Source organism: Argentina silus (assembly GCF_951799395.1).
Source record: "Argentina silus genome assembly, chromosome: 4".
Taxonomy (NCBI): Eukaryota; Metazoa; Chordata; class Actinopteri; order Argentiniformes; family Argentinidae; genus Argentina; species Argentina silus.
Genome location: NC_139658.1, coordinates 17,198,213 through 17,224,295, shown reverse-complemented (window position 1 = coordinate 17,224,295; position 26,083 = coordinate 17,198,213). Strand labels below are relative to the sequence as shown.

Here is a 26,083-nt window from a genome sequence, read left to right as displayed (position 1 = left end):
TAGGGGTCTGTGAGTGTATCTGTATGGACAGTTCATTAACCCCATTGTGTGTGTATGGTATCTCAACAGAGAGGCTGAGGAGAGTCAGTGAGTAGTCAGAGTATGCGCTCCCGATCCCAGTTGAAGGCCTAACCTCGGCTCCCTACGCACTTATGGAGATCCAAGAGGATCAGGTGCAAGACATATGGCAGAGGAAACATCCTGCCTATTGGAGCTATGACCACATTGCCTTTACCCATCAAATCCTCTCAGATCTCCACAAGCACATAAGAGGTAGGAGCTAGAGGTTAATTTCGGATTAGGTGTGACTCTGGATCCAGTCCTCCTCGTGTGTGTGTGTGGTTTTAGTAGATTAACCATGACTAGATGGTTCAAACAATCTGTGTGTCTCTGCATGTGACATTATCAACCTGTGATACAAATATCTATCATTAAATATCAAAAAGATGTAAAGTTATGAAACAAATAAAACAAAAATAAATAAGAATGGCAAGGGAGAAGGGGTAAAGGCAATTAAGGTATAAGTTTAATATTTTTGAAAAGAATGCATATACAAAGAACAGAGACTTCAGACAAAGCATTTGGTTTTGCACCAAAACAACAACAGGTTATAATAATAATAATAATAATAATAATAATAATAATGACGTGGGCTGGAGTCAACCCAACTCTGAGCCACCAGTCGAAATCAACCAATCACAACTGTGCTTTGACAAACAGTCTCTCTCTGTCATTGGATGGGTTTCAACTCATTCTACCAATCAGAGCGTTTCTTTGTGTCTGTAACTGGTGGGCTCGAGTTCAAGAAGAGTTCCAGCCCCTAAATGTAAAGGGAGTGGAAGTAACCTTTCTTATAAAATCAAAAACAGCACAACAGGAAGAAAAAAAAAAAAAAAAAAAAAAAAAAAAAGTTAAAGAAAAAAAAAAAATACAGGTTTTGGTAAAAACATCATCTGGAGCCTACATGGACATGTGTGCCAGCTTACATTATTATTACATCTGTTAACCTATCAGAACAGAGACCAAGGCTCACCTACATGCACCACCACAACACTAACACCATACAATTAGAATGAGTACAACCCACATCGCCCATCACACCACCGAGTTCTGGGGGCAATACACCTCATATCACGGCACAATAGCCTTGCCATTGTTGCAGGTGTGAAACACTGAAAGAAGGCACAGAATTCCGATGAGGCACAGAATTCTGATGGTGACAAGCATCCATTAATTTATCATCCCAAATGATACACCATATACGGCCGCCAGTGTACACCCTCCGCAGAGGATTGCTTCCGGATGGGAGGGTCTGTTCTACTAACTCTAATTGTATGGTCACGACAACGTTTCGACAACGTTCAGCTAACTCTCCCTTGGTCCCTGGCAACATATTAAGAACACGCCACTTGTTCTGCTAACACTGTTTAAGTTCCCTGCTTCAAAAAGGCCAATTCCTGCGGTCAACTCAAAGACCCATTGCTAACGGATGCCTTTAGTTCTGTAATACCAAATTCCATATCGACCACAATCGCCTGCCCTCTAGACATGTATATCTGAAAGGATTGGACAGGTGTAACTCCGCCTCGCCCATCAGTGAGACAGGTGTAACTCCGCCTCGCCCATCAGTGAGACAGGTGTAATTCCGCCTAGCCCATCAGTGAGACAGGTGGAGCTTATTCCATTTTTACTTTCACAATCCTTACAGATCTACATCAGTAGTGTCTAGGGGTGGGGGGGGGGGGGTAGAGGGGGGGGGGGGTAGAGGGGGGGGGTCCATTTGAATTTGGCATAAAAAATATTTCAGAAATGTGTTCTGTAATGTTTGAGGAGGGGAGAGGGGCGTTGGCAAAGACAAAACAAAAACAAAATGGCTACTCTGTCAGCACTTCTTCAAGTGATGCTGGAGAGGGAGCATAGGGACTGGGCGATGGGTGTGCTCGTTAAGAGAGAGAGGGCTAGATGCAGCAGCACGTATTGCTGTCAATCAGACAGCCGTTAGGTTCCAGGGGTGGGGCTTAGTTCCATCACATATTTCAACTGGCCAATGGCTACAAAGTGGCTGGGTGTCTTAAGAGCGACTAGGCGACAACACTGACTGGACTTAAAGTAAAACTACCAAAAGACCACTGTTTAACAGTCTACTTTTCAACTGAGCCTGGCATCTTGACTACCGTGAGAAGCTATGACACCCTTCCAAGAGGTTATAACAGCCTATGCCACCCCTCTTCCACTTGGGGAGCTCATATACTCTGGAGAGACATCTCCAACCCTCCGTCAAGCGCAGGACTGTACATCAGTGGTATATGGTGCCTTCTGCTGATCTCCCTCCCTTTGATCTGCACTGATAAAAGAACAGTTTGAAAGCAAGTGCCGATATGGCTTTCACCTATCCTACACTCTCAGATCTGTGCAGATGAAGGGAAAGAGAAGACACTTTCGACTATTGAGATGCATTCATCCACACTTATTTCAGCTCAGCTCTCGTTCAGACTTCGAGTTGAGAGGCGTGGGTGCAAGAAGCCCCTGCACACAGAGCATCACTCTTTCTTCCACTGAAGGTTTAAGATTATGAATGGTGGGGGGGGGGGGGGGGGTAATCTGATCTTGGATCAGTGCTGTGTGATCTTATGGCGTAGTCGCAGTAAAAGCTGGTTAGCTCCTGTCCCTCCATCAGTTGGCTGGTTAAATGCAGGGATGGATCATGTCAATATTCAAGAGTAAAATCAGAAACTTGTTTGTTTGTTTCTATCTATACTTCGCTTAAGAGTACAAAGCTGTCATCAGCCTTAGCAGAGCAAGGGAGAGGGGTTGAGTGTGGAAGGGGGGGACTAGGAGGGTGTGTGTGTGTGTGTATGTATGTGTGTGTGTGTGTGTGTGTATGTGAGGGGTGGGGTCACTCATAGCAGCACACATTTGCGTTTCTTCTTGGGCTCTGGGGGCTCCAGCGCGGCCAGTATCGCCTCATCAAACACATTCTTTAGGCCTTTCTGTGGACACAAACACACACACAGGCTCAATCATGGGGTAACACACACACACACACACACGCTCAACAAAAGGGTCACACACTCAATGAGGAGCAACAAAATGGCGGGGTTGCTATGACGTTGCTAACTAACACCTGTTTCTTTCAGATCCAGGCTACGTGAGGTGTCTTGGGCTGGGGGTTGACTTGAAACATTTAGGCTAGGCCTAATAGATGCTGCTTGCTTACTCTGTGTGTGTGTGTGTGTGTGTGTGTGTGTTTGCGTGTGTGTGTGTGTGTGTTTGCGTGTGTGTGTGTGTGTGGGGGGGGGGGGGGACTTTTGTGCCACAGTACAGTTTGATAGGGCCATGAGAGTTCAAATCAAAGGCAAGTCAAACAAGAAAGTGGAGGTACAGAAGAACATGGGTTTAAAGACAAACATAGGTGGTATAATATAGACTCACATCTCCAGGGGCTGGGTGTGTGAGGGGAGCCAAATAAAAAGGGGCCAAATTCAGACCACTAAACCAAATCAAAGGCGTGCAAACACAAACACACGCACACGGGCTAACCATCATTAAAGCTTCTGCCATAATCCGGAACTTCCCTTAGCTGTCCACCATTATGTTGTGATTAGTCCGAGCAGCACATTTCTGCTCTCACTGTTTGTCAGCAGACCAGCTTAGTCCAGCCTTAGTCTGGTCATGTGAGGGCTAACATGGGAGGGGAGGGGCAGAGGAGGAAACAGGCCCTCCGGACGAAGAAACACTTCAGAAACATAAAGCCTGAAAACCCCCCACACTCGCGTCTACTGACCTGTGACCCCCCCCTCCCCTCCCCTCCCGAATGTAAAGAGAAAGGGGGAAAAGAGAAGCGGAGAAAGGATAGCAATTTCAGTTGTCCTTTATTTCATTAATTTCAGAAATCATTTCACACGATTATAATAGCTTTTTTTTTTTTCTTTTTTTTTTTAATCTTAACTCCCAAGATGGCAGGATATGAACCGCAGCAAATGGCACATTACAGAGTCAAACACAGAGAAAGAGGTTGGCCGCCTTCAGAGCCGGACGCCACGTTGCTGCCTCGGAGCGGTCCGTTCTAAATCCAGTCGTGCGTTTGTAAACTTTGTTTCAAATATTCGAAGGTTGACTACATGTCTCATTGGTCAATGTTACCCAAGAGGAGCCCACATGGGTGTTTTTGGAATGGAAGAGCACTGTAGAATTGAAACCGCCATGGCCAAACTCTCTCTAGTACATCTGACTCTGGCATTGTACAGCCCTATACATCACCAGTGTTAGACCTTGCGGCCCGTCATACATCAGCAGTAGTAGTAGTAGTACAAAAAATACATTAACATTAGGAACGGAGGCTCTTTGAATGAGTGTTCAAATCCCAATGCTGTTGAGCCATGTAAAGCCTTCACTCTGAACCCTCTCCAGACAACAGTGGAACAGGGAGAAGGACAAAGAACTAACCAAAAGGACAAAACAGGAGGATAAACCAGGCCAAAGCAAACGTCAGGGTCACAGAATGGGAACACAACCAACCAAACCAAACGTTAGCATTGTTACATCAGAGAAACCCGCTACAGCGACAGACAGTCCTTCAGTAAGGCCCAGGAGGTGGACCAGAAAAGAAAAAGAGAAAAAGGGGAGGAAAGAAGGGTAACACAGTCATGAGGGGAAATGAACAGGGGAATAGGTTTAGGAGGGGGAAGGTTGGTTGTGGTAAAAATGAAGCAACTAACATTTTGAGATGAGGGAAGGAGGAGAGGAGAGGAGAGAACAGAGCAGACGTGGAGAGGAGGGGTGAAAAGCGGAGGAGGAGGAGGAGGAGTTGGGCGAGAGGGAGACTTTAGAATATACAGCATTTCCTCTTTCTTTGCGTCTCGGGCGGCTCTAGGGCGGCTAGGATAGCTTCATCAAATACATTCTTCAGCCCTCGCTACAACAACAGAGGGGAGGGGAGAGAACCACAGTACAGTTAGCACAGCAAACAGAGAGAAAGAGAGAGTGGGGGGGGGGGGGGGGCAGGAGAAGGTAGAAAGAGCGAAAGTGGGAGTAAGGAAGAGAGTTGAAGGGAGATGGGGAGTTAGAGTGGGCATAGAGAAAAGAAAAGATATGGGTGAGGGGGGGGGGGGGGGGAGAGAGAGAGAGAGAGAGAGAGAGAGAGAGTGTGCAGGCAGCAGTGTTGTGCAGATCTAGAGACGGGAGAATTAGGAGACTGAAGAAGAGAGAAGTGGTCAGAGCTACAGCAGTGAGGAGATGAGAAGGGGAAGCCTCTCCAGACGACTACCACACAGGCCAGGAAACAGGATATTGCGTCAGCTGCCGTTCCGGGGGGGGGGGGGGGGGGGCTACGCTAGAGAGAGGAAGGAAGGAAGGAGAGGAGCAGGGGATGGGAGGGGGGGGGGAATCTACAGCTCTAAACTTGGCCACTGCTAAACTCCGTCAGGAACATTGTTGCTCACACAAGAGTACACCCCCCCCTCCCAGCCCTGAAGGACCAGGATGAAGGCACACCAAGACGCTGATCTAAGCTCCGTTTAGAACCCTCTAGAACCCTGAGACACGGGATTGTGGGGTATGAGAGGGGATGTAAGGTTTCTCTCTAACCGTCCTCGTTTGCCATTTAAGAAACATGCAAATGGTCTCCCACAAGTTCAACCATGCAACTGCAAGTCTCAAGACCCATTCCACATGCTCTCGTCTCCCATTTACAGTGGTCCACCTCCTGTAGCCCCATCTGAGACATGAAGGTCCAGCCCAAACATCAAAGCCTCAGACCAACACAATGATCACAAGGACAGCATAGACTGTGTTCTATGGGCCTGAGGAGTCTCTACAAGACAAGTCCCTTGTTCCTCCACTTTCTTGTTTCTTTGAGCCATAACAGACCTTCACTTCAGCTGACCAGAGGGTGGGGGGGGGGGGTGTCTCCTGGAGAGCTTCTGGGGGCAGTGTGTAGTTTGTGTGGTCTGTCAGTCTTACATGCATGAGGGCAGAGCATGTGTGTGTGTGTTTTGTGTAGGTATGAGCATATGGGTGTGATTTCAAGGTCGCAGTGTGTGTGTAACTCAGATCTTACCTGCGTCAGGGCTGAGCACTCCACGTATTTGACGGCCTTGAGGTCCCTGGCCAGTTTCTCTGCTGTCTCGGGGGTGATGGGCTTCTGCTTGTTCTTGGCCAACTTCTCTATGGTGGACGGGTCGTCTCTCAAATCAATTTGAGTCCCAACCAACAGGAACGGGGTCTTTGGACAGTGGTGAGTGATTTCTGGTACCCACTGTAACACACAGACACACAGCAGAGGTTAGAGCAATGGATTCTACACGTTTGTTCCAGCAATGCACCAACCCACTTGATTCAGCAAAGCAAAGGTGAGCTGTGTCAGGGGGGACAGATCAGTAGAGAACAGGAGTACACACCTTTTCTTTGACATTTTCGAAGGAAGAGGGGGATACGACAGAGAAACAGACAAGGAAGACGTCTGTCTGGGGATAACTCAGAGGTCGTAACCTATCGTAGTCCTCCTGACCTGGAGAGAGAACACACACAGGTTAGACAGACAGACAGACAGATATACAAACACATTAAATGTAGGCAATATCGGTCAGAGGGGTGTGTGGGGGCAAAACGGCCAAATTCCAAACTACAGGACACACCGCCGACTGAAATAGCAGAGGGAACACACACACACACACGTATGTGTGGAATGCAGCCGATATGAGACAGAGGCTGTTTCTAGAACAATACCAGTCTCAGGCGGTTGCTTCTCCCTCTACTTGCCCTTACAGTCAGAGGCTCAGAGCTCTTCAATCAATGACAGACACACACACACACACACACACGGACAGGGGACAGGGCATACTGAAGGGAGACATTGGCCTATATACCTGCAGTGTCAAACAAGCCCAGAGTGTAGGGCTCCCCTCCAATCATTACAGTTACAGCATAGTTATCAAACACCTGAGAGAGAGAGAGAGAGAGAGAGGAGGGGGGGGGGGGTTAGGCCTATAGCATTAAAACATAGACACTCAACATGAATATACGTATACTCAAAGCTTATTTGTGGTGTATGAGACGTCACAAACACACAGGCCAGACGGTACTCACCGTAGGTACATATTCAGAGGGGAACTTGTTTGTGGTGTAGGAGATGAGCAGACAGGTTTTACCCACTGCTCCGTCTCCTACGACAACACACTTGATGGTCTGCATAGCTGTGCTTTAGAATCCTCTCTACTCATTCAAGATCTGTAACACAACACAGGGAGAAGGAGGGGGGAGGGAGAGATGGAGAGGGGATGGTTAGTGGAGGCAGATCGGGGGGGGGGGGCAGGGGGGGGTAGCGAAGGCACAACAGAAACAGAATAACAACTAACATACAAGCACCCTGATGACGGATGGCTTTAATACTGAAAAACGTTTTTTCTTTTTTCATAGAGTGGCTGAGACTCCTCACTACAGAGTCAAGCTAGAGATCAATTCTCTACAATGCTAGACCACTGCTGGTTAAAGGCAGTGCCACACTGACCAGAACACCCGGCCCAACTTGTTATTCAGTTACATTGGTGATAGAGACCTGGATTGACAACAACCATGTGTTCGAGAGGAAAGCACCTGGCCCATGTCTCCTCCTCCTCCCTGCTGCATATCATCACAATCTCTGGGAGGCAGAGAGGGGGACATTTGGGTCGACTGAGAAGAATGAGAAAAAATGTCCTTCACACATGCACGCACACACACAGGTGCCGGGTCTCTCTCTCTCACACACACACACACAGCAGATTGGTGCTGGGTCTCTCTCACACACACACAGCAGGGCTGTGTTGAGATAGATGAATAGTGTGTGGCAGTGAGATGGAGGAAAAAGTGGAGGCACGCGTACACACACACACACACACACCTGATGTCACCAGGGGAGATGTGCCTTACACATATTACTGAATGAGCCAATCAGTGCCCAGGCATTACACAAACCCAAGTGTCCACTATAGGAAGCTAAGCCGTTGTGACGTCTCATACCTGGGTTCAGCACTAAAGACAAACAGACAGCCAAGCTAACCTTGACCAGGACTGCATCTCATACCAAAACGGTTGACCTCTTCTGTCTGCCCTAACTCATTCCACACAATGCAAAACCAGAGTTGTGGGTTCAACTCTCACACACATATAGGCCTAGGCCTCCAAGAGGAATACTGAATAGATTTACATTTTCGGCATTTAGCAGATCCAAAGTGACTTACAACAAATACATTTGTCTAAGTAAGTGAATCATCTATCCATCAGTCATCATAAGAAAGAATCTATTGGCAGTCACAATGCTAGAAGAAAGGAAGAATTCATCAACTGCCTTGTCCATTTGGATAGAAGTGTGGGCTAAATGACCCTCTTTATTTCACATTTCGGTCAACACAGAGCACATGCGCCACTCTGAAAACAAAAACTAGCCAGGCTAACGGAGAGCATGGCAGCTGCTACTGAGCTGCACAGTGCCTCGGCTCTCTCACTCAGAGCAAGACTGTGTCCTCTAGCCTGGGGAAAGAGGCTGAATCCTCCGCAAAGCTGCATTAATAAAGCGACAGATGACCCTGTACACCCCCTCACCCACCCATCCTTCATCTTCACCCCCCCCCCCCCCCCCCGACCAGCCTTCCCCTCCCCCCCTCCATTCATAGAGTGGGTCGTCGCTGCGGCTTTAAAGCATAACGTCGTCTGTTTCGTCGCGCTGCACGGCACGGCACGGCACGGCACGGCACGGCACGAGTCTGGTGGAAGACTCCCATAGACAGAGATCTAAGATCAGCTTCCACTCTGGCCAATACTACCAACCTTAACGATTGTGGAAACAAAAAAACTGACCTTGAATCAGTGCCTAGGGGCAACATGGACATCAAAACAACGTACAACTGCTGGACCTCATGTCACAACTAGGGAGGGCATCCATCTGAAGTATACTATTACGCACGACGTGGCTGATAAAACATTCAAATAGCCTAGCTATTTACTGTACTACTACTTACTGTATGTACCATCTGAAAAATATTACAGTTTTCTACCCAACCGCAACACAGGCAAATCACAGCAAGCGCTTATAAATTCACTCTACAAATTCTCACACAAAAACCATCATCAGATATACCACCATAGAACTCCTGGTTCCTAACTCCTGTTCACCACAGGGGAGGGTCAACCACACCTCCCCCAGCTAGGGAGAGGGAGGCTGGGCTGAAGAGAATAGCAGAGGGGGGCGTGTGGAGCTCTCTCTTACCCTGCAAGTGTGTCTGCATTGAGCCACAACCTTCTGCAGAGCTCTGCAGCACTGAGGGAGGAGGGGGGGGGGGTAGGAGGTAGGGAGTGACAGCAAAGGAGAGAATTAAAGGTTAGAGCTCAAATGAGCAAGAGAGAGAAATGAGTGTGAAGTGAAAAGAGGGAGGGAGGGAGTGAGAGAGAGAGAGAGAGAACAAGAACCGTTGCACAGATGGACAAGAAGGGGACGAGAGCTTTGGCAGCCTGCTTCCTTCCACAGTCCTATCCCCTGAGGATGTGGGACTGACATCATCCCTCAGTCTCAATACAACTCACACGCGCTTAGACCACATATAACACAATTCAAACCTTCCTGTGGTTAATCTATCCCCTGCCCAGGCAATACAGGCCTGACCTGCATGCAGGTGTGTGTGTGTGTGTGTGTGTGTACACACTACCCTGAGCTGAGACTCTCGGGAGGTGGTGCAGAGACCCAAATTAAACCTACTCTTAGGTTGAAAAGCACTTTAGTAGGATATCTCAATTGAAAGTGCTTTTAGTCTATGAGTGGGGTAGAAAGGGATATATAGGGCAGGTATCAGGCACTGTCTGTTTATTTGTCTGCGTCAAATGATCATCAACTGCTGTCTGTTTGTAAAAATGACTGTCTGCCTGCCTGCCTGCCTCTCTAACTATCAGCTGCTTTCACTGCAAGTCCCCTGGCTGGCCTGCTTTCAGTTCTGGCTGGCCTACAAACACAAATGAGTGGATTAAGGCCGATGCAGTCATTATTACAGCTGCAAAGAGTCTCCCTCTCCACGCATATACAGCAGACACAGGGCACACTAAACAGTGTAGGCCTAGAATGCCAAAAGACCATCATCTCTTACCCTTCCTTAGAAGATGCAGATGTTACTCTAACATTCATCTCAACAAACCAATAGGGGGGAAACAGAACGTAACAGTAGGGCCACTTTAAGAGACTTCCCACTTAAAGCTTACAGTACAGTCATGTGTAGTAATTAGGGTTGGGCAGGTATAAGGTATTAGCAAGTGAATAAGGTATTTAAGCTGGTTTATTTCTGTCTCCACCTGTATTTTGCCATTATTATAGCCACCAACGTTTGGGAAAGGGGTGAAGGAGGTCATAAATCAGACTTTTGGGCTGGTATCGCTGGCCAGAGAGAGAGAGAAACTACTTGCTGTAGATTTGCTACAAAGTCAAGTCATGTTGAAAGTCCGCTAAAAGCTATAACTGTCTACCAGGTTATATTGGAGGGACGGTACACTGGTTTGATCATTCTAATACCGGCCCAAGCCTAGTAGTAATATCAAAAGCAGCTCTATCTGCATGGCGGCGGTTGGCATTATACCGGATTTACTTACTCTGAAAGGCCTTGTTGATCACTCACAGGCTGCCTGCAAGCAAGCTTCCTGCCTACTGTATCTACGTGGAACACACATACACAACTCTCTCAGCCACACTCAGCCAACTAAAACTCACTTACACAATACATTCAAACAGAACTTCCACACTAATAAACTCCAATCAAAACGACAGGTTCACAAACCAAAATCAAACACTTAAATACATAAATAAATACACTGGGACTGCCCGGATCAGAAAGTGATCATGATAAGACAATAATTGATCAATGTGTTAACTGCCTAGGTTTAGAAAGCCTACTGCCAGCTGTAAAAATCAGCCAAACCACTAGCCTATGCTATATCACCAAAGGTTCCTGCACTGGTTGCAACAACCAAACCAGTCATGGATGAATGTCAATGTACTAAACAAAGTACAGTAGGACCCTACTGGAACGATCAGCTGAAGATATTGAAGAGCACAATTCTTGACACCCTTCAATAATACACTATTATAACTGACAACTTTGGCAACGAAATTACAGTAAATCATAGTTCTTAAAACCCCACCATCGACATAGTACCGTTTTCGTCCACCTTCCTCCCTGCCTGACGATGATATTTGGTAGCTAGCTAGATCTTTTTCAGATAGTTAGCTAGCAACCGTCGCCATTCTTACCGCTAGTCTGGGAACACTGCTAAGTAAGTTAGCTAGCAAGCTAGCGCCCTAGGCCAGGGAAGGCTAGTTGGCAGCCAAATTAGCTAAGTAGCTAACAACAGTGGTGATCGATGATAATGAATAAACAGCTATTATTTTTACGGCTACATGTAAACCCCTGTCAGATGCAGCAATAACCACAAAAACTAAATGACTAATGTATTATGGGTTGACCTAACTAGCTAGCTAGCAGCTTCCTCTCTTGATTGCTAGCATAGCTAGCGTCTAGCGGATGCTGTTGTTGAATGAGAGATTATGACAAAATCTATCATTTTGATCTAAATATAGCAAACAACCAGATACAGGCAGTAATTTACTATACTTTACTAATAACACATACAATATCTACTCTGTGGGAGGAAAGAATTGATGAAATGCAATCATTTGTTCGTACCGTATCCTCTCTATTTCTGTGTTTCTCTGCGCCGGGCGTTGGCAGGTTTGCGCTAGGGGCTTCCTACACTAAAGCACAGGGGTAAGTTGCGTAGTGCGTAACATGCTAATAAAAAACCATCGAATGAAAACATTCACAGTAAATCGTTGGTATGATTGATTATTGCTGTATGTCATGTATATAATAATGATCAATAACCGTATTCCATGTAAAGACTAGGTGAGGCGAGGAGCTTGTTGTGTTAAATAAGGAATAATAAAACGTTAAAAAAAAAAGCTTCTCCAACACTATCCAACTGTAGGGTAAGGAGAAGCCACATTGAACATTCATTCTGCATACAACACATTATTATGTGATTGTACATTAAGAAACACATCCAGATTACATCCAAGCAATACATATCTATAAAAATCTTAGAACCTTTCACGCTTTTATCTTTGACCTACTTTTGCCCACCCATTGAAAGTATTGCAATAATAGACGTCTGCCACTAGATGGTAGCATAGTCTTAATTAGCCCAGAGCCATCTCTCCGCAGTGTTTGTGAGTGGGTGTCAGGGATCAGCCCACACCCTCAAACAGCGATGTCGACCAGTTTCAGCCCCACAGAGTAATACATGTCAACTTCCCGTTTAGTTTATCTGTCCTCTATAAATTTACTGTGCTTTGGGCCTGTTTATTACTTTCATATGCCACATTCTGCCTGACTAACATCCATCTACTTTACTTCCTTCTCATACTGCTGCTCTGTGCAGCTTGATATTATATGGTAAATGATAACGTAGTTCAAATGGATGAGATAAACCCCCTCCCTCCAAAAGTCTGTGCTCCCATCTCACCCATAATACACCACTCTGACCCTGGCCAGTGTGGTCTGCGTGACTCCAATACGCTAGGGGGCGCTAAAGCACTTACTTTAGGCTGCACAACTGGGTAGTTACAACCATACAAACAGAGTGAAGAATCGAACATCAAAACTGAATGCGACGATTTTTATTGTCAAAATGGCTAATAAATTAGAAACGCTGAAGTCATTTCTCAGCGAACGGCTAAGTGCAGTTACTGAGGAAATATTTGACGTGCTGAAAAAAACGCTAACTGAGTATGAGGGTGAAATCACCCGAGTGAAGGAGGAGAATGCGCGTCTCCGGAGCTTTGCTCTAGAAGTCGCTGTGAACCCGGCGTCAACACTCTCAGGTATGTTGCTAACTAGCCTGCCAACTTGTTACATTTTTAAAGCAAAAGCAGTCCCTTGCTTATATTTACTTGGGTCTTTCGACTTTTTTGGGGGTCTGACTGTTCCGACTGTGTGTGGTTATAATCATTTATTTTACCTTTGATAGTTAAGTGCAATTGACTAAGTGTTTCTTTCTCTTTAGATCCACGGATGCTTGCTCTCTCTGTCGCTATAGAGGGGAATGCCACTGAACCGCAGGACTGGAGCCCTGCTTCCACTCACGAAGACCAGGTTGTCAATACGAAGCCCAAGGAGGAGCAGTCTCTTCACGATGCGGACTCCCCTCAGCCCTCACAAGTGTATGAAACCCTGGATTCAACGGCACTCACCAACACCCAGACCGCTGGAATGAGCCACAGTGAACCACAACCAACCCATGAGTCAGAGGTCACCTCAGACAGCTCCTCAGCCCAGAGTGAATGTGACAGTGAGAGCGAAGACACTGAGGAATACTGTTCTGTACCAAAGAAAATCTGTAAGTCAGGAAATAGAAAGGGCAAAAGAGGAAGGGATCAAAAGTCAAGAGGTGGGAGGGGTGTAGAGAGGTCCTCCAATGAGTCTCCACCACTCTCTATCCAGATCCAAACCCCCTCTTTTCTCTGCAAGATCTGTGGCAAGTCTTTCCGACACATGGGCAACTTGAATGTGCATGTGAGAGTGCACGTGCAGGAGAAGCCACACCGCTGCGGTGTGTGTGGGAAAACCTGCCGGTCCCCAGAGGAGCTGGTTGGCCATCAAGAGACTCACATTGGAGACAAACCATGGCAATGTCATGCCTGTGGGAAGAGCTTCAAACAGGCTGGGGACCTGACTGTCCACATGAGGTTTCACACTGGCGAGAAGCCCTTTAAGTGTTCTGAGTGCCAGAAGAGCTTCATATCAGCATCCACTCTCAGAGTCCACCAGAGGATCCACTCTGGAGAGAAGCCACATTGCTGCGAGCTCTGTGGGAAGTGCTTCACTCAGAAGGTGCACCTGAACGTACATATGAAGGTTCACATGAAGAAGAAACAGTGAGGATGGCGTGGTTAATACAGACACCAAATGTGGTACAAAAACGGAATGTCACAGCAAATATGTTACCATTATTGTCTCTGGCCCAATTATTTGTTTTCAAAACAGTCTTACTCAATGAACTCTTGGATTTTAAGGTAGAGTGCTCAGGCCATCCAAACAGTTATGTTGTTATTGTTTAATTTCTGTTGTTTATATTTATACCGTGAGAGTATTGATGGTTGTGTAGTATCAGTGTCTACATATCTCCAATGAGTGCAAATACTACTGACGTCTACATATATCAAATTCCATGTCCTGAGTATGCTATACTGTACTGTATGTGGACCATTTAAAAAGGATATTTCACACCAAAATCAATGTTTAACATTTTCCTATAAAATATACTTAAATGGATAGTTCACCCATATAACAAGATCACATATTTGTCTCCTCACCCTGAAAGGAGTCTATGGACAAGGGCAGACTTCCATCTACACTTTGGTTCTGTTTATCTGGGCACTGTAGCTAACATCTAATTGTTAGCATTTTTCACCTAAACCCAATGCAAGCCAATGGACCCTAAATTAGTATGTTTGAAATGTCATGCTCAACTCATCTCAAAGTAATTTAAAGCAAGTAATTGAGTATTTTCAGCGATTTTTAGATTATGACATTTCAAACATGCTTATTCCATGCTTATTATTCCATAGATTTAGGTTAAAAATGCTATCAATTAGTGGTTAGTAACAGTGCCCAGATGAACAAAACCAAAGTGTTGATTGAAGTTTGAAATTGATTGAAGTTTGTCCCTGTCAAGAGAGTCATTTTGGGTAAGGAACAGACTATTTGATTTTGTAATTTGGGTGAACTATCCCTTTAAACTACACAATAGTTTTGCATAGTTTTCTGCTGTTTGCATGATGCATTAGGAGAAATCTGATGGCTTCAATCCCAAATAAAGGATTGGCTGTGCCTAATAGTAATCCCAAGTCCCTTTCAAATAATATTTTATTAGGGGTTTTACATCAAACAAAGAAAGCCATAGGGATGAGACAGAAATCTGTCACTGTCACTTTTGCATTTCACTGTATACTTGTATGCACGTGACAAATAAAGAATCTTGAATCTTGAAATCGTCTTTGCTCTACACACTCATATTCTCACAACTGCTAGACTATCTCATTTGACACCAGTACTTCAATAGTAACTGTGTATAGTTATCTATGGGATGCCTACTCTTGTTTTCTGTTGACCTCAGTGTGGGTTGTATGAGTGACTGAATGATGTAAATAATAAAACAAGTTGTGTTTATGCAATCTTGGTCTGTATCATTGTTTTCAGTCAGACTGTCATATTTTAGCAGCACCTTATCCACTGTAATATGCTCAAGGGTGTCCTTCATGGAAACTGATTATCTGTTAATCTATCTCTCTGAATTTCACTCCCTTACGGAACATCATTGTAGACATTCTACTGTTATATGACATGGTGTTACTGAGTGGTGCTGTAGCCTTTGGTCGACGGTGTGCAGTACCTCCCTCCCGCTCATGGACGGCGCTATGACCCTCGTGGCACATTACGCTTTGCGCACGCGGAAACCCGGTGCCCGCCACCGCCATTGAAAAGAACCAGAGAACCACCAACGTGAGGGTTTCGTTTTTTGTTGGTCTGTCGGCGAAAGGTTGTGTTTAAATATAGTTTTTGTCTAACACGTTGTAAAGCAACCAGAGGGATGGCGTACAGAGGCCAAGGACAGAAGGTCCAGAAGGTTATGGTGCAGCCAATTGTATCCTTTCATGATGATATTTTATGCAAACGATTCACTCTGTGTTGTAGCTAACGTTAGCCGTTTAGCTATTTTAGCTAGTTATCTATCCATCAAGTCAGTGACTCGCATTCATTGGCACATTATTAGCTAAGTGTACAACTAAGTAGCTTGCTTTTTCGTTGTTTAGCTACTGCTAGTGATCAGCTGTTTTTTTAGCTAGCACCTGACTGAGCCTCAGTTTAATAAATCATATTCAGAGATTTGTATAGAAACAATGCTGTTGTGGCTCAGCCTCACGCAGCCAGAAACCTGTGGTATTTACTCTGCAGTTATGCTCGAATTTCCTTGACCCACTGTCTACCAGAACCTAATTTTTAGGTATCTACAGAACGTAAGTATTTCATTTTTCATTGATTTCAGCATTCCCTCCAGCATGTTGTTAATTACCCAATCATCAGTCATGTTCAAAGTTCTGAATTGTACTCTTTTTATTATGTACTAAGTTATGAGAGAACTGATTTTAAAACGGTCAGACGTTTCAATCGCATCCTGTCTCGCTCCCCCTCCTTCTCTTAGCGCTCACGGATCCAGGTGTGGTTGTATGAACAGGTGAACATGCGGATAGAGGGCTGCATCATCGTAAGTCACCCTCCTCCAATTTCTCCCCCAGTTGTTCTTGTATCCAGGCACCTTGGCATATTATCTTCTTAAGGCAAGGTTGCATGGGTACGCACAGACATTGACTGTGCATGACCAAAGCAGATGGATGTTTTGATCTGCAAATTATGTAATTTTGCAGCAAGACAAGGGGGCCAGTCAATTCACAAAGTTGTTTGTGCCCTCCCTCTGTCCCTCTTTCGCCCTCTCAGGGTTTTGATGAGTACATGAACCTGGTCCTAGATGATGCTGAGGAAGTCCACATGAAGACCAAGAACAGGAAGCCCCTGGGTAAGACTGTCTGTCACAGTGTACCTCTGTGTTGGGCCTGTCTCTGCACCTCATTTTGTATGATTTTCATGTTGATGTAAACACATCTTCAGGGTTCTCCCCAAAGAAAATCAGAGTGGTTTGGACTTGGCGGAAGCATTATGTAAACATTTCAAGGCAAATGAAACAATACATTTAGTAATGACAGAGTAACTATCTTTGATCGGCAACGAAAGTGTAATGATGTTCCTCGTTTTAGCTGTATTTTTTTGCGCATTTTGATTAATGAATAAATTGATTGGTGAATAAATGCGAGTTGGTTGGTTTTTGATAATAAAATCCAGCGCCACGATGTTCAATAATTCAGGGGAGAACCCTGAACCTTGTAATGTGTCATGCACATTCCACCATATCAGAGCTGGGTCATGTTCATCAGTAACATTTAAATAGAGTGAAACGGGAAGGGAACCACCAGAATTTCTCCAATAACTCCAGACTTTTGCTTTCTGTTGCAAAACATAATGCTATGGTGTTTTCTCTCTCTCTCTCTCTCTCTCCCTCCTTCCCTCCATATATCTCTCAGGGAGGATCATGCTGAAAGGAGACAACATTACTCTGCTGCAGAGTGTGTCAACCCCCTAACTCTCTACGCCAAAAGTCCATCAGAAGCCTGCGGCCTCCAAATGTTTTCTACGATTTGAGGGTCTTGTGGATTTTTGTTTTTCTGAGGATTTTTTTCTGTAGTTTTGTTTTTCAAATTGTATTGAAACGTAATGGTGTTTGTATAACATTTAATAATGATGTAATTGTTTCTTTTTACCAACCTGTTGCCCCCTGGAATAAAATGAGTTTTGTTTCATACATCTTGTCTCTCTTCAGTTATTAAAGAATGTTGACTGTCAGCATTCAGCATGGGAAATGTGTTTTGATCATTGATAAATACAATGAAATATCACACATACAAAAAAGTTAAATGAAAGAAACCGGTATTGTGCCTGAAGTAATTTTTCTTGCACATAGAACAATAACAGATTTCACATAATTGCCAAATACCTATTTATTGCAGACACATAAGCAGTTGAGCAATGACTTGGATACAATGTGGTTTTTGTTTGTCTCGAAAAGGAATCATGCTGCCCTGTTTCCCATTTCTAGACTTTTTTTTAGATCCCCATATTGATAGCCGTCTATAAAACACTGTCCCGGGCCTGGATGCTAGTACCTTGGCGGTCCACCAGAGGGTGGTATAACCCTGTAATTCATTGCTTGTATTGCGCAGCTTAGAGGGAGACAGAATGACAGTAACAAAGTGTTATTTTTTTTTTTTTTTTTTGTGTGTTATCTTTTTTCTGTGAAAATTAAAAAAAAAAAAACTTTCTGTAATAATTACAGCAATCAACACATTGATCACATCATGTTAGAAACGGGACCAGGCATAGCAGGGTGCTGTCATCATCACGATCAGCATTTCCAAGCGACTAACCATAAGTGGCCAAAGTATTTCATGGTATTAATAGATGGTATTATATAAAGCAGGATTGGCAATTTCACTGTTGTGTACAATATACCTGTAATACGATGAGCTGACTCAGAGAGGCTAGCCTTGAGTCTGCAGTTAACAATAGTATTAATAACATACAACACTGCCTCGTCCGTCTTTCCGCAGAGGAAGTGTGATTGAAATTAGCAGCCGAGGACAGACGAGGGTCCGCAAGTGGAGGAAAGAAAAGAAGCAAGGAGTCTCGGCCACGCGGGGCGAGGTATCGGCTTACAGGGCAGTAGCCCTCGGCCTCATCTTAAAAGGAAGGGGTGCCACAGCTTGTGGTAGCATGCATCGCTCATCAGACATCGTTGTCAAGTGCCAGATGCTTCTCTTTGTGCTATGAGGGGAGGAATGGGCTGCTGACTCTCAATGCCACACGCCTGCCCACATTCTTAAGTAAGGCTGAGAACAGTGAGACGTTGCAGACGTTGGCAGCTCAGCTAACTGTCCCACTGGTGGAGTTGAAACAAACAACTTTTACTTGAGGATTTCTGGATGTTGAGATTTGGGAAGAGCAAGGTCTTTCCCCTTTTAAAAATGGTCTGTTGTGGGCTTAAAAGGGAAAATTGTGGGTTGTTCTTACAGAACAATATAGGTTTCGAAAGGCCACACACGCACACGCATGCAATCATACACACAAGCACACACAAACTCACACACACGCACACTCAAGCAGGATGTGAGGGCCTGACCAGTCTGGAGGGCTCCCTTCCCAACCCCATTTCTCCCCCTCTATCCCCCGTCTCTGTCCTCTGTGTCTCTTTGTTGTCTCTCACTCCCCTCTCTCCCTTTTTCACCCCCCCCCCCCCCCATCCAGCTGAAGGAAGCTGCCCTCTCCAGACCACTTCCTGTTCCTCTTGGGTGATTGTTCTGAGGGGAAGGGGTTGAGAGAGGGTTGTGCCCCCCAACCCTACTCACCTGCCTCACCCGGCCCCCACCTGATCGACCTGACCATGGCCCTCTCCTACCCCAGCCTGGAAGTGCCATCCATGAGGGAGCCTATTTCCTGTCGACCTCCTATTCACTCTGCCTGTCTGTGTGTTCATAGCATGCGTATTGAATGCGTCGGAGGCTTGGAGCATAGACTTTATTGTGGTTGTTGTTTCTTATTTCCGAAATTCCCGTCACTTTAAAAAGAAATGTATGCTGCAGCCAGACAGATGTCTAGATAATGACAAACAATGTACACAATGTGCTCCGGTCCAAAAGTTAAAATACATTACACCAACACAGATATATTGCAATGAGGTTGTTATTGCAACCTCTGTCTGGCCCTGGCCTGGGCGGTACCTACACTATAACTAGCTCTTCCAGTGTTGTGTGTTTGTTTGTCTCTACTGTACGTCTGTCCCTCGTCCAGCACCCATTGATGGCACTATGTCATCACTCGCTCAGAGGGGTTTGAATAAAGAATCAGTTATTCAGACACAGACATGTTTATTTTGTTTATTCAAAACAGGGACATTCAGTTTGTTAAGCATGGATAAAGCGTTTTCCATAGTTAGATTTTGAATAACTTGTTTTTGTATGTTTGTGTCTGTATGGTGGGTGGGGTGTCTCATTATTGCTCTACCCATGAAGAAGGAAGGGAAACAATGACGTAGAAGCATGTGTAATCATGTTTGCATATTTTGTGCCAAACGTTGACCAAATATGGAGCTCTTATTTGTCTTGAGTGTTATGAAGTTGGTCCTACCAGCCAGTCTTAGGTTTCGTCTTTACAGAATTCCATTGTGATTTGGAATTCAATTGCTTTCCTCCTTTAGGTGCTGTTGTCAGTGGAATCTAAGAAAGGCCAGATATATATTGATATAATGTCCTTAATAAAATGATGAAATAAAATAATATATTTCCCTCCAAGCATTCAAATTAATTTAAATAGGTTTCTATCATACATAGTTAAATAGCGCTGGTGTAGCAGATGTAGCTAGCGATAGCTGTGGTAATGCAAATTGTGCTTACTGTGTCTGGTTACTGCAGGGTGATGGAGTCAGCACAAAGACTTACATATCTGCTGAGGGGCCTGTGGTATTCCTCATACTACTCTGTGGTGTGTGTGTGTGTGTGTGTGTGTGTGTGTGTGTGTGACAGAGATAAATACTCACTCTGTGTATTTGTGTTTCTTGATTTTATGTGTTAATTACTAGTGTTTAATCAACCATTTTGTTTGTTTTTTACACTAATAATTTGCCATTGAACAGGTCAGTATGTATAACCGTTGACCTCTTGAGGAGTGGGTTGTTATGGTTAAACACTGACCTATCACGACACAAGGAAGAAGAAGCTCTCAGAACATTACTGGGGAACTTCCCAACTGTTCTGGTCAGTCAGACTGGCATGTGGCTTTGGAAAAAAAAACAGGTTTAACTTGTTCACACTTTTTCTATTAAACAATCCATTCAATAGCCATCGACTTGGACCCGCTCATGTGGCCCTTATCTTATTTTAACAGGGCTGTCGAGATGCACAATACATTCATTTTCCCCTCCAATTAACTCAGCGAATAATACGCAGGTCCGATAAGACCTTTTTGTTTGAAAACAGCGTTTGTGAAAACAAGGAAATGTGGAGGCATTTTTCATTGTGCGATTCTTTGGCTGTATTACACAGGATCTGATCCATGGTGGTGGGGTGTCGAGGCCAGACCTGTGCCAGAGGTGGGAAAGTCACCCAGGGGTCTGGGATAAACAGGCCTCAGGAATGCCCCCGACACGGCGATCTCCGCAGGATTACTGGACTAGAAGAGCTGGGGGGGACCAGGGGAACAGCGGAACAGTGGAACAGGAGAGCAGGGGAACAGGGGAACAGGGGAACAGGGGAGCAGGGGAACAGGGGAACAGGGGAACAGGGGAACAGGGGAGCAGGGGAACAGGGGAGCAGGGAGTTTCTGTAAACCAGGTGTCACTCAGCCTGATCCTGGAGGTTATACAGGATGAAGAGGCTTTTGTTCCGGTCGAACACAAATACAACTGAGATCAGCTAATCAAAGTGTTGATGATTAGGAGATTAGTTCAATCAGCCGTGTTAGTGCTGGGCTTGAGCAGAAGCCTCAGTCTGCAAACCCAGTAGATCTCCAGGGGGGAGACAACTGCGGTAAATAGAAACCTATTGATTTACAATGGAAATGTCACAGAGATAAAAAAACAAAACAAAGGTTGTATTTGCATACAGCATGGCATTATTTCATGAATGTCAAAAATTTTTTCTCATCTAACTGTATTTTGTAAATCTACAGGTAATTAGCCAAATAATGAAGTAATAATCAACAGCATTTTGTGAAATGTTTAATGTACAGTAACTATTTTACCATGATCTTTCAGAATGAGAGCCGTTTTATCTTTACAGATTATTGGCTTCCTATTTTATCAACTAATGAAGCTGATACCTGCTAACACACACACACGCAAACACACACACACACACACACACACACACACACACACACACACACACAAACACACTGTCGGTGGCTCCAAATGAAGTGCCTAAATGTGTCGAACAAAAGATCTGCAGGGGAGCGAAAGGAGAAGCGGAACAAAAAACAAACGAGTAATGAAATTATAACAATACGGAGAGAGGGAGAGGTAGAGAGAGGTAGAGAGAGGTAGAGAGAGGCAGAGAAAGAGAGTAGGGTGCGGGTGCCACAATGGCAGGGAACAATCGCGCCGCGTCAATGGAAAAAGAGAGGTGGGGGGAGGGCTATCTGGACAATGGAACCGGTGACAGGAGCACAATGGCTGCAGTGTTTTCAATTAGACATTATCTCATAGACAGAGTGGCAGGTCTCATTGTGTGAGGGGGCTATTTCAGGGCTGCCTTTGTGTGGGGCAGTACCGTACCCGCCGCCCCCCCCCCCCAAACCCCCCTCGCGCCCCCCCCTCAAACCCCCCTCGCCCCTGCCAAGAGCCCATTCCCTTCCCTGCCCCCCCCCCCGTCCCCCCTGTGTGTGTGTGTGTGTCTCCGTGGAAAGAGAGCAGGCCCTTTATGTGGCCCGCTGTTTGCTTTCCATCAGGGCAGGAGAGAGCGTGGGTGGCTACTGGGATTGGACCTCTGCTCTGACACAATGAGAAAGGTGAGAGAGAGGTGGAGATAGCAAGAGAGGGGGGTGAGGGGCAGAAGAGGAGAGAAAGAGTGAAAGATGACATAGGGAGATCAGAGTCAGAGAGGATGGGAGAGATGGAAGAGGTACCGTATCTTGATCTCAACACCTGAGCTCAACCGTCCAGACCTGTAACATCGGTGGTGCATCCTCACCTCAGACTCTGTATCACTGCATCAGCTTGCATCAGTGCATTGTACAGCATCAGTGTTGGCTTGGCAGGCTCAACATGTGTGTTACTTGTAAGTTGCGTTGGATCATAACCTCTGCTAAACGGCAAGGAGAAGCTGCTTCGTTTTAAAGGTCTGCTGTTGGCTTGACTCTGCCCCAAATTTGACAACAAACAATATCTAATGTCATATGTCTATGGGCAATAGCAGACTTCAAACCAAGAAGATTGTGCTTGCCAGACGATACACCTATAAGTCCAGCATACATACTGTATCTCATTTCACGACCTCTTGTTATCGTGCGTAGGGTCTTCAAACATATTCTCATGAAGTTGAACAACTAGGCCCCAAAACGGTTTATTTTGAATTGTGTGCATTTGCTGTAGCTATCAGCTCAATCAGGTCATTGCGGCTTATGTATCTGTATAGGATACTGTTTTTTGAAAAGAGAACGTTTCTTTCAGCTCTTCTGTATTTTTCCGATGGTAGATGTTGTTTTGCTTGTTTTGCTCGGTTCTGCGGAAGTAGGGTTGGAACAGGGGGTGTTGCGGTCCCTTCACTTCTGAGAAATAATGCGAGCGCTTGTTATCGCACATAAGTGCATTACACACGCACGCACACACACACACACACACACACACACGCACGCACACACGCACGCACGCACGCACGCACACACACACACACACACACACACACACACACACACACACACACACACACACACAGCTACACACACACACACATACACACACACACACACACATGTTGTGTTTGCTGTTCTCTATCACATTCTCCGCCTAGTTCTCCAGTGCGGTTGTGTGTGTTGGGGTGTGTATCTGCGCCTCTTCTGTCTCCCACCTCACCGTTTGCATGTTGGTGAAGACATCTTGATTTGTGGAAGTGCACACATAGGCAAATCTGATGTTTTGCTTTGACTGCCATCAAATATTGTGTCAATGAAGCAGAATAATCTTCTAAGGTTTTTCCACTGTTGGTTTTATGTGAAAGTGTTCATCTGTCTCTTCAGTGGTTCGTCCTTTGGTGTGCACAATATTCCACGGATGTGTTTGGTATAATTACATTGTTAAACAAGATGTTTATGAACAGAATCTATCGGTCGATATTTTATGGCAAAAATTACCCATTACTACCCTTTGCAATGAATATTGATCTCCCATAAGAGTAAAAATTATATTTATTTAGATTGGAGGTTCCTTAAACTGTTTATGTGCTTCAAACCTTTCCCTGTGACCCAACAGATAAATAAGTTCATGTTTAGGTCCAGTCTCCAGGCTACAAACACAACAAAATCAACCACCTGTGGTACACACTGTTTTACAATACACTATATAGTCAACGGTAATCGACTGCTTCATTTCTCACATGATAAGGTAAGTGTAGAACCAAACTGCTTCAGAATTAAACATGAAGTTCATGATAAGGTAGGCCTACATGCCGCATAAGCTATAGGCCTTCTCTTCCCTGCAGCACAGGGGGAGACAGCGTGTTACTGTGGCAAGTGTGAGAGAGAGAGAGAGAGAGAGAGAGAGAGAGAGAGAGAGAGAGAGAGAGAGGCAGGCAGGCAGGCAGGCTGTCAGAGTCAGCGTTAGCAGAGAACAGAGGCCCACAGATAGAGATCTAATGGGTGAGGCTGAGGGGAGAGAGCAGGTGTGTGTGGTCTGATACACATCTCCCACCAGGGGAGGGCAGGGGGTGATACCAGCCACCAGAAAAGAGTGTGGGCTGTCACACACAGGAAGAGAGTGTGGTACTCAAATTCAGCTTGTGGTTATTAAGACTGTGAGTTTGCAATGCAAACACACGTCAACAGCCATCGAAGGTTATGTGTCTGACACTAGAGCCAAACAGTTTGGAATTGGCCTTGTTTAGGGGAGAGATGAGCAACTCCCTGCACTCTTCTGCGGGAACAAAATCCTGCACACACTGCGCCTGGTGGCGACGCTCTCTCTCTCTCCAGGCGATTGATATTAAAGAGGTCCTACCAGGTTAAAAATCACATCTAGCACGAAACACAGCCCGGCCCCAAGGCTTGTCCAGCTAAGCCTAGCCCAGCATGTACTGTAGCTCAGCTTGGCTCAGCTCAGCACGGTTTGGCTTGCTTGGGCAGGGCAGACAAAGGTGCAGGGCCTGAAAGGCAGAGGAGAGAATGAAGGTGCCAGATCCTGAGCAGGGCAAACAGTCTCACAGGCAGCAGCTCACTGACAAGAGAGTGACGCACCAATAAAGAAGAGAGAGAGAGAGAGAGAGAGAGAGAGAGAGAGAGAGAGAGAGAGAGAGAGAGAGAGTGAGAGAAAGTGTGTGTGTGTGTGTGTGTGTGTGTGTGTGTGTGTGTGTGTGTGTGTCTGTGTATGAGAGGGGGGAAACGATGAAGTGGAGAGAAAAGAAGAAAGAAACGAGGAGATGGAAAGAAGAAGATGAAAAGAGAGGGAGAGAAGAAAAGAAAAGAGAGAGAGAGAGGGGGAGAGAAAGGACGAAAGGGGAGTGAAAAGGAGAAGTGGAGAAAAGGTTCTGTAATCCCGGAATAGTGGTGTTGTGCCGTCTCCATGGTGACAGGCACAAAGGCCCGTGGTTGCCCATTGATGGCTAATTGTATTCTTCACAGCTCTTTTGTTAATTGTTGTCTGCCCAGCTCCCACTTCCTGCTGGGCCACAGCACAAAGCCACAAACAGGGGGGATTAGAAATGGCACATCAGCTCCCAGCGCACAGCTAGCCTTTCTCTCTCTCCCTCTCTAGCTCTCTCTCTCTCTCTCTCTCTCTCTCTCTCTCGCCCCTCTCTCTCTCACCTCTCTCCCTCACACACACACACTATATAGTGCCATGGCCTCTCTCTATCCCTCTGTAGATTGAGCCGTAGCTCTCTGGTCCTATCATTTCATTTCTCTCTCTCTCTCTCTCTCTCTCTCTCTCTCTCTCTCTCTCTCTCTCTCTCTCTCTCTCTCTCTCTCTCTCTCTCTCTCTCTCTCTCTCTCCAGCACCACAGCCTTTAAAACACAGAGGTCCTCACCTCCCGGACTACTGACAAATGACTGACAAACTGACTGACTGACAACCAGACTAACCAAATGACAGACTTACTGTACTAACAGACTGACTGACTAATCTGTCTAATGAACTTACTACATATGACAAACAAATCGACTGACCAGAATTAACTGACTGGACAGACTGATGGTGTAATAGATAGCCCAGTGTAAATAACCACCATAGCAGTAACAGTTAACGCATCATACTACATGGTTTATTATTTAAATAAAGAAAGCCCTGCTGTTTGAGAAGGCCTACTGTCAGTGTTGGCTATCAGATCACCTAGGCTCATATATAGGAAAGACAAAGTTAACCTTCTATAGAGCTGTGTGTGTGTGTGTGTGTGTGTGTGTGTGTGTGTGTGTGTGTGTGTGTGTGTGTGCGCGCGTGTGTGTCAAAGGATTAGGTAACTATTGACAGTTTGGTTATCAGGTCAAGGTGAGAGAGGGCCTTTCTTTCCGGCCTATAGATCATATTGATGACTGCATTTCTCATTATCCTGTCCCTCTCAAGACCGCGGAGGCAAAAGCAAAAGGACCGCTCTCCCTTTAAGGGGGAGGTGAGTGGTAGGGAGCGTGAATGTTGGAAACAAAAC

General features: G+C 45.4%; 3 protein-coding genes across 3 annotated transcripts; 2 read left to right on the top strand and 1 right to left on the bottom strand.

Annotated features, from left to right (window-relative positions):
- Positions 1-504: 504 nt before the first annotated feature.
- Positions 505-11,760, bottom strand: cdc42 (cell division cycle 42). Its single transcript, XM_083668932.1, has 6 exons — positions 11,700-11,760; positions 7,087-7,227; positions 6,867-6,939; positions 6,399-6,508; positions 6,059-6,256; positions 505-2,990 (listed from the first exon to the last, which is right to left on the bottom strand). The coding sequence occupies exons 2-6, from the start codon at positions 7,189-7,191 to the stop codon at positions 2,901-2,903; spliced, it is 576 nt and encodes a 191-aa protein (XP_083525058.1). The 5' UTR covers positions 7,192-7,227; positions 11,700-11,760; the 3' UTR covers positions 505-2,900.
- A 900-nt stretch (positions 11,761-12,660) lies between these two features.
- Positions 12,661-15,189, top strand: LOC310803322 (uncharacterized protein). Its single transcript, XM_083668059.1, has 2 exons — positions 12,661-12,895; positions 13,078-15,189. Exons 1-2 carry the CDS (start codon positions 12,703-12,705, stop codon positions 13,950-13,952), a joined length of 1,068 nt encoding a protein of 355 aa, XP_083524185.1. The 5' UTR covers positions 12,661-12,702; the 3' UTR covers positions 13,953-15,189.
- Positions 15,190-15,563: 374 nt separating this feature from the next.
- snrpe (small nuclear ribonucleoprotein polypeptide E) lies at positions 15,564-17,487 on the top strand. Its single transcript, XM_083669292.1, has 5 exons — positions 15,564-15,717; positions 16,064-16,090; positions 16,276-16,338; positions 16,569-16,647; positions 17,210-17,487. The coding sequence occupies exons 1-5, from the start codon at positions 15,664-15,666 to the stop codon at positions 17,266-17,268; spliced, it is 282 nt and encodes a 93-aa protein (XP_083525418.1). The 5' UTR covers positions 15,564-15,663; the 3' UTR covers positions 17,269-17,487.
- Positions 17,488-26,083: the final 8,596 nt, after the last annotated feature.

What these genes read in the sequence shown, in the direction of transcription:
- snrpe (XM_083669292.1), top strand. Translation starts at nt 15,664, where the DNA reads ATGGCGTACAGAGGCCAAGGACAGAAGGTCCAGAAGGTTATGGTGCAG. An exon ending in AGGTTATGGTGCAGCCAATT is followed by an intron (nt 15,718 to 16,063) that starts GTATCCTTTCAT and finishes ACTGTCTACCAG; the next exon opens with AACCTAATTTTTAGGTATCT. An exon ending in TTTTTAGGTATCTACAGAAC is followed by an intron (nt 16,091 to 16,275) that starts GTAAGTATTTCA and finishes TCCTTCTCTTAG; the next exon opens with CGCTCACGGATCCAGGTGTG.
- LOC310803322 (XM_083668059.1), top strand. Translation starts at nt 12,703, where the DNA reads ATGGCTAATAAATTAGAAACGCTGAAGTCATTTCTCAGCGAACGGCTA. An exon ending in CCCGGCGTCAACACTCTCAG is followed by an intron (nt 12,896 to 13,077) that starts GTATGTTGCTAA and finishes CTTTCTCTTTAG; the next exon opens with ATCCACGGATGCTTGCTCTC.
- cdc42 (XM_083668932.1), bottom strand. Translation starts at nt 7,191, where the DNA reads ATGCAGACCATCAAGTGTGTTGTCGTAGGAGACGGAGCAGTGGGTAAA. An exon ending in CCTCTGAATATGTACCTACG is followed by an intron (nt 6,940 to 7,086) that starts GTGAGTACCGTC and finishes TCTCTCTCTCAG; the next exon opens with GTGTTTGATAACTATGCTGT. An exon ending in TCGAAAATGTCAAAGAAAAG is followed by an intron (nt 6,257 to 6,398) that starts GTGTGTACTCCT and finishes TGTGTGTTACAG; the next exon opens with TGGGTACCAGAAATCACTCA.